The sequence below is a fragment of the Apium graveolens genome, chromosome 9, assembly GCF_009905375.1.
Source record: "Apium graveolens cultivar Ventura chromosome 9, ASM990537v1, whole genome shotgun sequence".
NCBI classification, from domain to species: Eukaryota; Viridiplantae; Streptophyta; class Magnoliopsida; order Apiales; family Apiaceae; genus Apium; species Apium graveolens.
Genome location: NC_133655.1, coordinates 12,081,550 through 12,094,734, shown reverse-complemented (window position 1 = coordinate 12,094,734; position 13,185 = coordinate 12,081,550). Strand labels below are relative to the sequence as shown.

Sequence of the window (13,185 nt, the reverse complement as noted above, 5' to 3'; positions counted from 1 at the left end):
ATTAACCCATAATCCAGTAACTGATTCTTCATCCAAAGAATCTGTGCACAATAGCTTCCTGCAGTAATGTACTCTGCTTCTGCAGTTGATATGGAAATTGACTTCTGTTTCTTGCTAAACCAAGAAATTAATCTGCCTCCAAGAAATTGGCAGCTTCCACTTGTGTTTTTCCTTTCAATTTTGCATCCTGCAAAATCTGCATCTGAGTAACCTATTAGCTTAAAGTCTGATTCTCTAGAATACCACAATCCCAGATCAGCTGTACCCTTAAGGTATTTGAAAATTCTTTTCACAGCTGTTAAGTGAGGTTCTCTTGGATCCGCTTGAAATCTTGCACAAAGACAAGTAGCATACATGATATCAGGTCCACTTGCAGTTAGATAGAGTAAGGAGCCAATCATACCTCTGTAATCAGTAATATCTACTGATGTACCAGTATCCTTATCCAATTTTGTTGCAGTGGCCATAGGAGTGGATGCACTTGAACAATCTTGCATTCCAAATTTCTTCAACAAATATCTGGTGTACTTAGATTGACAAATAAAAGTTCCTTCTTCATTCTGCTTGACTTGAAGGCCCAGAAAATAGCTAAGTTCTCCCATCATACTCATTTGATATCTTGACTACATTAGCTTGGCAAACCTTTTACAAAGTCTGTCATTTGTAGAATCAAAAATGATATCATCAACATATATCTGCACCAAAAGTAAGTCCTTTCCATGGTTGAGATAAAATAGTGTTTTGTCAATAGTCCCACTGTTAAATCCACTTTCCAGAAAAAACTGAGTTAATGTCTCATACCATGCTCTTGGAGCTTGCTAAAGGCCATAAAGTGTTTTGTCAAGTCTGTAGACATGATTAGGAAAATTTGAATCTACAAAACCTGGAGGTTGTTCAACATATACTTCTTCTTCCAATTCTCCATTAAGAAAAGCACTTTTTACATTCATTTGAAAGACTGTAAACTTTTTGTGAGCAGCATAAGCCAAAAATATCCTTATGGCTTCCAATCTAACAACTGGTGTAAACGTTTCATCATAATCAATTCCCTCATGTTGAGAATATCCTTTTACAACCAGCCTTGCTTTATTCCTTGTAGTTATGCCATCACTATCAGTTTTGTTTCTGAACACCCACTTTGTACCAACTACAGATTTGTTCTTTGGTCTTGGCACTAGGGTCCAGACTTTATTTCTTTCAAATTCATTTAACTCTTCCTGCATTGCGTGCACCCAATCAGCATCTTGAAGAGCTTCTTCCACTTTCTTTGGTTCAGTCTGAGAAAGAAAAGAGTGATAGAGACATTCATTTGATGTAGTTGTTCTAGTTCTGACACCTGCATCAGGATTTCCAATAATTAAGTCAGGTGTATGTGCTTTAGTCCACTTCCTTGCAGATAGAAGGTTTTCTCTAGAACTGGATGCTCCCCCATGATCCATGATGTCTTCATCAACCTTTTCTAATGCTCCCCCTGAAATTATGCTCTCTGAGTTGGACCCTTCAAAATTGGAGTTCCCAGAATTATCAGAACTTGGCCCACCAGAACTTGATGAATCAGAACTTGAAGAGCCAGTTGTAGGTTCTGATGCTTCTTGAGATGTGGTTGTATCTTCAGTATGCTCCCCCTGCACAGGTGCATCTTCCTTTGGCGTAGTCACCACGGTTTCAATAACATCAGAGTTTAATCCATCAGAGTTTGCAGTATCAGGATTTAGACTGTCAGGATTTACAGTATCAGAATTTAAAATTTCATTCTCAAATCTCAGCTGATCATGATCATTGAAATCTTCAAGTCCTGTAATCTTCTTATCATCAAAAGAGACATTGATAGATTCCATGACAACCATTGTTCTTAAATTGTAGACTCTGAAGGCTTTTGTGGAAAGTGGATATCCAATAAAAATTCCTTCATCATCTTTTAGATCAAATTTGGATAACTGTTCAGGATGAGTCTTAAGAACAAAACACTTGCATCCAAATACATGAAAATACTTCAGATTTTGCTTCTTTTTCTTCACCATCTCATATGGTGTCTTTCCATGCTTGTTAATGAGTGTTGCATTTTGAGTAAAATAAGCAGTCTGCACAGCTTCAGCCCAAAAATAGGTTGGTAAATTTGCCTCATCAAACATAGTTCGTGCAGCTTCAATGAGAGTTCTATTCTTTCTTTCAACCACTCCATTTTGCTGTGGAGTTCCAGGAGCAGAGAATTCCTGCTAGATTCCTTGGTCTTTGCAAAACTCTTCCATAATCAAATTCTTGAACTCAGTGTCATTATCACTTCTTATGATTTTCACAGAGTCTTTAACCACTTTATCCAGTTGTTTGACATGATCAATCAAGATAGACACAGTTTCACTTTTTGTGTGCAAGAAATACACCCATGTGTATCTGGTGAACTCGTCCACTATGACCATAGTATATTTCTTCTTTGCAATAGACATGACATTCACTGGACCAAATAGATCAACATGTAGTAGGTGATAAGACTCAAGAATTGAAGATTCAGTCTTGCTCTTGAATGAAGATTTTCTTTGTTTTGCCTTTTGACAGGAATCACAAAGGCCATCAGGAGCAAATACTGATTTTGGCAAACCTCTCACAAGATCTTTCTTGACTAGTTCATTTATATTGTTGAAATTTAAATGAGAGAGTTTCTTGTGCCAATTCCATCTTTCTTCAATTGATGTTCTACTTAATAGACAGATTGTAGAACCATCAGTACTTGTTGAAAGCTTGGCTTCATAAATGTTACCATTCATGTATACTTTCAGAACAACTTTTCCTGTAGATTTGCTTACAACTTCACAGTGTTCTTCAAAAAAATCCACATGATAACCTCTGTCACATATTTGACTAACACTCAGCAAATTGTGTTTAAGTCCTGAGACTAGAGCTACTTTTTCAATGATGACATTCCCCAGATTGATATTGCCATATCCCAAAGTTTTTCCCATGTTGTCATCTCCATAAGAAACACTTGGGCCAGCTTTCTCCACAAAGTCTGATAGCAGGGCTTTATTTCCAGTCATATGTCCTGAACATCCACTGTCCATAACTAGGATATTTTTCCTGTTGCCCTGCAATCACAAAGACCACTAATGAATAGTTTTAAGGACCCAAACTTGCTTGGATCCTTTGGCCTTATTAAGTTTGTTAACATTTGCAGCGGATTTAGCATCAGAGTTTATGTTAACATTTTTCTTATCAGCATTTGCACTATCAGACTTTGCATCAGAACTTACACTAGAAGGAATAATTCTAACTTTCTTTAAAGAAGGTTTTATTTGATAATAATCATAGTACAAACTATGATATTCCTTACAAGTATAAATGGAATGCCATAAACTACCACAATGAAAACAAGAATTTTGTGGCCTATATCTAACAGACTGACTCTTAACTCCTGACTTTGAAGGTAAGGAGTTTATGTTCTTATTTTTCCTGCAAAAAGAAGCCAGATGGTTAGAATTTCCACAGTTATAACATTTCTTTCTAGGAGCATTAGGAACAGGCTTATAATCATTACTTTTATTCACACCTTCCTTTCCATTCCTATATTTCCTAGGGAGCTTTACCTTTTTTACATTCTTAACATCTTTCAGCTTATGCTTAAGCTGCTTCTAAGTCATTAAGCTTTTGTTTAACAATTATAGGCTCAATTTCTACAGTTACCTTATCATTCTTATCATCTCCATAACCTAAGCCTTCTTTCCAGTTTCCACTACTTAACAAATTCTGAGTTGTTCTGCCAGAGTTAGTCCAAGTCCCGATAATCTCTCTTTCCTTTTCTAACTCAGTTTTTAGAGATTCATTTATTTTAAGTACTTCATCCCTAACAAAAAAGGCATCATCTCTATCTTTCTAAGTTTGATGGAACATGACTAACTCTTTTTCTAAATAATCATTCCTCTTTTTATAAGCAATATTTTCAGAAGTTAATCTTTCACATGTTAAAGTTTGATCTCTATAACTAATGAACATGGTTTTAAGTTATCTTCTCAACTCAGTAATATCATCAGTATGAAAGGCATAAGTAGTTTGAGGTACCTTTAACTTAGCATTATCAGAACTGCTATCAGCATTTGCCATTAAGGCATAGTTCACCTCACTTTCAGAATCTGAAGTGTATGTCCAGCTTTTCTTCTTTGTGACAAGAGCCTTGCCTTTGTCACTCTTCACTTTCTTACAATCAGGAGATATGTGGCCTTTCTCACCACAGTTGTAGCACTTGACAATTGAGTAATCTCCTCTATCAGACTTTCCTCCTTTGCCTTCAGATTTTCTGAAACCCTTCTTATCAGAACTTGCACCATTCCTGGAAAATTTCTTTCCCTTTCTGAATTTCCTGTATACAATCCTTGTGATTCCTTTCACCATAAGAGCACACAGCTTCATCATTTCTTCATCAGCATCCATATCAGGTAAGCTTTCAGTTTCTGAGTCATCATCACTATCAGAACTTGATGACTCAGTATCAGACTTTGTGATGAGAGCTTTTCCTTTGCCTTTTCTTGAGGCAGCTTCTTTGGGGGATTCCTCCTCAACCTGTAGAGCAACTGTCCTTGACTTTCTTCCATTCCACTTGCTTCTTTGTTCCATCTCAAGTTCATGAGTCTTGAGCATCCCATAAATTTCATCAAGAGTTGTTTCTTCAAGATTATAGTTGTCTCTTATAGTAGTGGCCTTCAAATCCCAACTTTCAGGAATATCTAACAGGAATTTTAGATTTGAATCTTCAAGATCATATTCCTTGACAACTAGTGACAAATCATTCAAGAGTTTAACAAATCTGTCGTATAAATCAGTCAATGACTCATCAGGTTTTGAGTCAAAGTGCTCATACTCTTGAGTGAGTATAGTCTTCATGTTCTTCTTAATTGAATCAGTTCCCTGGCATCTTGTCTCCAAGGCATCCCATATCTCATTTTCAGTCTTGCAGTTAATTACCCTATTTGACATGACATTATCAATGGCACTATGCAGCAAGTGTCATACCTTAGCATCATTAGCAATCGATGAGATATCTTCAGCGGTGTAATCACTCTTCTCCTTTGGAACAGACTTTGCTGGTTCACCTGCAACTACAAAAGAGAGTTTGGTTGGCTTGTGTGGTCCTTCATTGATTTTGTCAAGGTATTCTAGATCTGTAGCTTCCAGAAACATAGACATCCTCACCTTCCATATGGGATATTCAGATGGTTTCAGTATGGGAACTCTAATAGTCTCATATCGATTATGGATTTGAGTCTTTTGAGGTTCTTCAATTTTGGTTGGCTTGGTTGGAGTTTGTTCTTCTTCAGACATGATTGTTTTTGGATCTTAAACTGTTTGTGTGTTAACAGATCTGCGATGATACCACTTGTTAGGTCTCACACACTGTAGAAGGGGGTTGAATACAGTGTTTATCACAATCAAATCGATTATAAGAACACATAAAAACAGATTTTATTTAATACAATAAACTCTGTTACAATATGGAACTGTGCTCTCTCAGTGATGAACAACTTATCACGAGAGCTGCTAGGGTTATAATGAATAATAACTTCGATTATGATAACACATATAGTGTAAACCCTATGTCTGTGTTTATATACTACACAGTTACAAGATAAATTCTAATTGATATGGAATATAATTTTGCTTCCTAAAATATATCAACTAGTTATCTTTTCTTCCAAGTATTCTATTCTTCATAGAATTCCTTCTTCATGCATATCTCTTCTTGCGTTTGTCTTGATCTTTTTTCCTTTCAATCAGTCGCCTTCCTAATCTGAAAGTCTCCTTAAGTCCTGATATTATCTCCTGATAAATTAAGTTCTGACAACTTAAGTTCTGATATCTTAAGTTCTGACTTCAGTATTAGTACTGATTTCCAGTTAAGTACTGATTTGTCCTGTTAAGTCTTATTGTACACTGTGTAAACCAGCAGTTAACTGAATTATAAAGTTAACACTGGTCATTTAGTCAGTTGCAACAATTTAAATAGAAAATCTTGTAACACTCTCAAGAAGAAGCTAAACTATTTATCAACAAAGAGCCTAGAAATTTTGAGCAAAACATTCTTAATTTTGATATAAAATTAAGTGAGTTTTGAAGATCTGTGTTCTTTATTATTGCAAGTTTAATTTCTGCATGAACACACTTTCACTACAAGATTTAATTCACTTTGTTCAACCATAAAATATTCAAGAAAAGCTTAAAAACAGTAAAACACATTCACCCCGCCTCTGTGTGTTATTCATTTCCTAACAAAATTAGAATTCTTAGTCATCCAAGGTCGGAGACCAATTCATAGTTAAGGAATTTTGAAAGAATTTTAATCCAGTTTGGACTTTATTCGAAAGAATTATATCCCAATTGGACCTTATTCAATATTTTAATAGTCCGGTTTGAACTTTATTCAAAATATTTTTATCTAATTTGGACCTTATTCGGAATTTTTTTAGTCCGGTTTGGACATTATTCGAGAAAATTTTATCTGAGTTGGACCTTATTCTGAATTTTTTAGTCCGATTTGGACATTATTCGAGAAAATTTTGTCTGAGTTGGACCTTATTCGGAATTTTTTAGTTCGGTTTAAACATTATTCGAGAAAATTTTATCCGAGTTGGACCTTATTCAGAATTATTTTAGTCGGATTTGGGCATTATCCGAGAAAATTTTATCCGTGTTAGAGTTTATTCTAGTTTGAACTTTATTCGAAAGAATTTTATCCAGGTTGGTCACCCCTGAATGGACAAATATTATTCAAGGAATTGAATAGTTTATTTAATAAAAATATTTAAAAAAGAAAAAGAGAAAGGCAAAAAAAATCATAAGTGAAGTCATGACGAGCTCGTTAACGACCTGAGATTTTTAGTCGTACTTACCAATGACTAGGCAGACAAAAGAGGTGATAACACGACTTTAACGAAGTCGTGGCGATTAAAAAAAAGTGGCAAACTAAAACTTAGTACATGAGCTTCTGCAAGTTTTACATCTCGTTCCCTGAAGTTTTTGAACTAACAAATTCATCCCTGCATCTTACAAAATGACAGAATAGTCCCTAATTTTTGTAAATTTTCAAAAATTCACTCGGGATTAGAAATTTTACAAAATCAGTCCCACAGAGTTACAAAAATACCTCTGGAGGTATGAAATAATTTTTAAAATATTAGAAAAAATTATGAAAAATACCTTTTGAGGTAATGAAAATTTTCCAAAAGTACATGTGAGTACAAAAAATTACTAAAATACTAGAAAACATACCTGTAGGTAGAGGTGGCCAAACGGGCGGTTAGGCTCGGTCCGACTCACCCCGGCTCGCCTTTTTACTCGTATAAAATCGGCTCATATCGGGCCGAATCAAACTCGGCACGGACCGTAAAAAATAACGGGGCGTTCACGGGTCTAGTAATTATGATTCGAGAATCGGCACGACACGGATCGTCAAATCAGCACGGCACTGATCCGCCTCGACACGCCAACCCGGCTCGGCCCGCCAACCCGCCTAACTCACCTGGACACGCCTAGCGCGGCACATTCAGTTTGTTTCACTGCCGTTGAATAAACAAAGTCTACACACTACTACTCTCTTTCACTAAAAAGATTTGTTTTGTACTTAATATCTCATTTATTTTTCTTTGTGAGAAAGTTTTTTTTATTTAATATATCGTAAAATGCCTATAATTTATATATTTTATTAGAAATAACTGTAAATTGTTTTTCTTTTCATTTTAATATATTTAATCTTAAAATAATTATTATTAAATAATCAATTATTTCATTCACTTTCAATTTAGAAAAAATAAATTAACAAATACCATAGTTAATTTTTAAGCTATGCCAAACCAGGCGGCCAACATACAAAATAAATGGAGAAACACATTAAATATGATAAATAATATTGTGGCAGTGGTATACAAGTTGTTATCCACACAATTCGGCCCGTCTAACTAGCCAGGTGACAATCCAGCTCGCCCCAGCTCGGCACGTACGCCCGGCACGCCTGCTCCAACATGCTAAGCTCTGAATCTGTAATTAAAAAAGTAATAATTTAACATAATTCGCCAGCCCGTATAACCCGGCGAGCTGTACACGAGCTTATATTTTTCGAACCGGCCCGAACCCGGCACGCCCCGTTTACCTTCACGTGTCGTTCACGAGTTGGGAGGTGACCAAATCGGCCCGATGATAATTCGGTCCGGCACGCACAGCCCGTTAATTTGGCCACCTCTACCTGTAAGTACGAAGTAATATCTAAAGTATTAGAAAAAATTATGAAAAATACCCGTTGGTACCAAATATTTTCTAAAATATTAGGAAAAATATGAAAAATATTTGTGAGTACCAGGTTATTCCTTAAAATTAGAAAAAGGTACAGAAAAATTTGAAAAAAAAACCTGTAGGTACCAACTAATTCCTGAAATATTAGAAAGAATTGTCAAAAAATACCCATTGGTACAAAATAATCCCCGAAAATTAAGGGAAAAATACCAGAAAATCCTAAACATAGGAATAAGTACAAAAATACATATGGAAAATTGTAGAAATTTTCCAGAAAAATATATATTTGAAACCTCGATTACGGACAATCGTTGTAAAGGTGTAGGTCGCTACACACTTTACGCTAAAAAGTGATACCATGGGAAGAGCATGAAATAACTTAATTTCTACGAAACCTTGAACATGTTTCCTAAAAGTTGGGGGACAAATGATATGGGTTAAAAATAACCCTAATCGCGTACTTAATATTGCATTGATTAGACCTGATTTGTTCCAAAAGGTAAGCCCAATTAATGAGGCCCGAAAATATAATCATTTATTAATTTTTTAATTAATAAAGGGACTAATTTAACAACCCAATAAATATGTTCTAATAGTGAATTACTTCCACAAGAAGTAGCCTCCAAGCAAACTGAATCGAGAAGGAAACTAAATCCTGTTTTCTAGATCCTAAAGTCTAATCTGATATGGAGACCTGCCCCCTACGTCACCCAATTTTAACCTAATTCATAGACTTTCAACGTCTATATAAAGAGTCTGGCCCTTCAATTTCGGAAAAACGTTTTGGAGCACAGCTCTAAGCATCAGAAAAGTCGATAAGGCTCTACAAGTCACAAGGCCATCACCTAGAACATCATTTTAGACACAATCTTCGAAGAACATAGAAGTTACTACCTCCTTGATGAGCCCTTGCCGCCATAGCTCTGATGGCATCATCAAGAACTACATTTCAGCTTGATATTTGGCATATACCAAGGTACGTATGTATCTTGTAAGGGTAGATTTAAACCACGCAACACAAGCACAGTCATTAAAACTCGAATCTCATCGAACCCTAACATTAAATACGCGCAATAAATATATCTACATTTTTTATCCATAACAACTATCTGAACCGTTCTCATTAGATATAAATTCGTCATTTCGAGATTTTAAAAAAATAATTATTTTCAGAATAATTGAAATCTAAATTGCACTCAATAACTACTTTCTCAATGACAGTAATTTTTTTGGAGTTTGTTTGAATTTTGAAAAAAATATTGTATTTGTTTAATTAAAATAATTCAAAAAGAAGGAATTTTTTAATATAATTTATGATTTTTCAAAAATACTTAACTGAATTTTAACTAGAATAAAAATAATATCAAAAGTTTTTAGCTACTGGCTCACTCTCTCGTCTCTCGTCTCGGGTCCGCAGAGCAGGTACTATATAATTCCCTTCACTTCAATTCTTTACCTATACATACATGCATCTTTGTATGTATAGGCGCCGTACATATACTTTATCACAACAATTTTCTTTATTTTGAACAATTTCGATTTAATCCACTTGCTGGTACATCTTTTTTTATATGATAATTTGTTTGTGTATATGTTTTTCTAATTAGTTATGTCTTTTTATATTAAATTTTGTTGTTAATTACATCAATTATTTCGATCGATGTTAATTGCCGGTTTGGATTGAGTAAGCTGATTTGACCAGTTAGTTTCGAGAAAAACTGTTTGATGTTTGATAAATAGCTGTTTAAATTAGCGGTTTGCATTTTTACCAAACATAAAGCTCCTTCAAGTAGCTTTTTCAAAATAAGCAAATTACGACCAAACCGCTATTTCACTCCGTTAATTACCAAATAATCAAGCACTAATATTTGAGGTTTCATTTGGTCAAACGTCTAATTTGGTTCGATAAGCTTATTTTTTCTCAAACTGCTAACTTCCAAACACGGCTATAGACTTGTCGAGTTGTGTATTGAAGAGTGTTTTATTTTAGCTTTATAGACATTAGTAGTAGAACACTTTTAATTCAGGGATGATGAAATGGATGCAGCCTTTAGAAAGGCCATTTACGTATTAATATTAGGTTTTGGGTTTTTCTTTTTGAAAAGTTTTTGAAGATGTTCAAATTTTTTAAAATCCTTTTTGCATTGGTTAGACGATAACGTTTGATGTTGATATAGTGTTGCTTTTATATACTCTATTGTTGTGTGCTAGTGATTGCGCTACTTTTCTTTGTTTTCTAAATCGATTAAGTATCTATTGTTTGAGCTAAATTTATGGAATGGCGGGAATACAGTCTAATTTAGGCCTTCAAATAGATGTCTAATTGTGTGTTTGTGTGTGTGTTGTCAGTGCTATTGGTAAAACTTTCAATGTTTCATTTAAATCATTTTACCACTGCCATTTCTTACATTTGGTCCTGCTTTGTAACATCCTATAGTTAAGTTTATTGGTCCCTGTTTGTTGTTTGTACAGGTTCTTTTTATGTTACCAGCACCATATTATGTACATAAACTTATATGGTTATACAAGCATGACATCTGCATGTAAACAAAATTCATTTGAAATATAGTTACAGTTGTTGTGGATTATCGCTATTATTAATTGACTGTGTACATGTGATCTTGATTTGTCCCATTTTGTAATTATCATAAAGTTCAGTCAACGTTTAATTGTCAAGCAACTTCATTCAGTTTCAACTTTGAAATTTTTGGCACTTGGGAACATCCTGGCATATGGCTTCTAGAAGGAATGTTCAATACAGCCGTCTTGCAAGTGATGACTACGATGATATTGATAGTAATGAATTGAGACATGATCCTCGGTTTGATTATTCTCCAAAACACTTAGATGTGATCCCGTGGAGGTCCATTGTACTTGCGCTGTTTTTACTCCTTCTGGGGTCTATACTTCTCTGTCTCTCGATATTGATAATCACAGGACACATGGGAGGAGAACAGTCCCAAGCATATGGCCTGCTTGGACTTGGTATTGTATCCTTCCTTCCAGGTAATCCAAAATTAATACTGTATATGATAAAAGCAATGAAAATAGAGGCACCAATGTAATTACACTGGTTGTGTCTTCTTATTATGTAACTGGTGATCTACGAGGTTGAAAACAAGGAGTGCAATATGTCATGCTTTTTAGTATTCTTGTGGCATGTTCTCAATTTTCAATGCTAGTACTTCGGTTTCTTGCTTTTTTTGTACGATTTGGTTGTACAGGTGCCTCGTGCCTGTTATAAGACCAATCCAATTGAATCAACTTTAGCCCTTGTTATTTACCCGGAAAGAAATAATTCTGTTTTACTAAAACAGAGTTAAAGGGCAATTGTATATACTAAAATGCACCTTTAAAATTATTATGATTTATGCTCAATGGACTTTTAAAGGGCAATTGATTTGTTGCCACAGGATTTTATGAGACCCGAATTGCTTATTACTCCTGGAGGGGAGCTCAAGGATATCGGTTTGCATCTATCCCCGCTTACTGATCTGAGGTGTGCTCTCTATTTCATGCCTATTATATTACTTTCCACTACCAATGCAATTAAACATGCACAAATATCTAGCCTTGGCATCCTCTGCACCAGGAAAACCAGGTCATTTACACGTTATATTTCTTAAACTAATCAATCATTTCAGAAATGGAAAGTCCCTGCGTATTGTATATTTGGCCACCACGAAGATTGAGGATTGAGAAGCATTGCATTCCACATATCCTACGCATATTATTGGCAAAATATAGGTTCTGGTATGTATCTGAAAGTATGTCTGTAACTGAAAGTCATGGACATCTCCTAAGACTTGTCCTACTAATAAAGACAGAGGGAAGGTGCAGATGCTTATAGCTGAATAAAGGCACAGAAAGGCCGCTGTTACCTTCTTTGATTTTGTTATAGTAGGAACCTGAATAAGAGGGCCGTGTTAAGAGTTGCTCCTAATGTTACTTTTTTTTTCTTTTTGTATATTTAGAAGATATCTCCGCTTATGCCAACGAAGTTGGTGCATTGTTTGACCCCTTATACCCCTTGTGGTTGGTGCATTGGTTGACCTCTTGTACCTCCTTGCGGGAGGTCAGGGGTTCGACCCCTGGCGTGTACGTGTGTTATCAATTAGCAAAAAAAAGATATATCCGCTTATACTAAATCAGAAAACAGGCGGAGACATAACTCTTACAATCAAATTTACTATCCCCTAAGATTATGAAACCAAAAAGCCAAGAATGCTACTGGATTATCCCATAAAGCTGCAGAAATGCTGTATTAGTTCGTTGACAAACTTCTCCCAATGGCTTAGAATGTAACAGAATTACAGGGATTTCTCAAGATTTCTGGTCCAAGAAGCTACATTAAAATTCCAAACTACTCTTGAACACACAACCAATCCCCCAAAATTCAAAGATCCGACAATAGATCATCTCCAATGAATCCAACAAGAAGGTTTGTACCCATAGTTCCAAAAGCTTTCTGAATCTATTGCATCTTCTCAGAGCGAAGAATATTTGGCGAATCTAGTTTTGGTATTTTCAATACAAATCTGCAAATCTTGCAATTTACTATTGGCATCATCAATATGACATTCAATTGCACGAAGCTCAGGAAGTAGGGGATGTGAAACCCAACGAATGAAACTTTGTCATGAATGTCGATATTATCATAAACATAAATAAAAATTGAAAGTTAACTCAACAGTCTCTAAATCAAGATGAAGAATCTTGGCACTACTAACTCTTCATATGAACTCTCTCCAACTTATGAGAATGTACAAATGTGATTTGAAACATACCAACAGAAGTAAAACTCGCAAGTAGTGATAGAAGGTTGAAGAGTGTCATTGTAATAGATGTTGTAGCGAGTCTTGATCTCCCTCCAGGTTCACCAATTGATGACAAGTCATATGAAAAGATCGTATAGGC

The 13,185-nt window shown here is 35.2% G+C and overlaps 1 protein-coding gene across 3 annotated transcripts; it reads left to right on the top strand.

Moving 5' to 3' along the window:
• The first annotated feature begins 9,627 nt into the window (after window positions 1-9,627).
• LOC141687095 (uncharacterized) lies at window positions 9,628-12,294 on the top strand. Of its 3 annotated transcripts, none has more exons than XM_074492251.1 (4): window positions 9,628-9,690; window positions 10,959-11,274; window positions 11,682-11,767; window positions 11,913-12,294. In XM_074492251.1, the coding sequence occupies exons 2-3, from the start codon at window positions 11,001-11,003 to the stop codon at window positions 11,759-11,761; spliced, it is 354 nt and encodes a 117-aa protein (XP_074348352.1). In that variant the 5' UTR covers window positions 9,628-9,690; window positions 10,959-11,000; the 3' UTR covers window positions 11,762-11,767; window positions 11,913-12,294. The 3 variants fall into 3 exon arrangements, with proteins under 3 accessions (XP_074348352.1, XP_074348353.1, XP_074348350.1); XM_074492252.1 differs by lacking the exon at window positions 9,628-9,690 and adding an exon at window positions 9,699-9,823; XM_074492249.1 differs by lacking the exon at window positions 9,628-9,690 and having other exon boundaries at window positions 9,876-11,274.
• The last annotated feature ends 891 nt before the right edge of the window (window positions 12,295-13,185 follow it).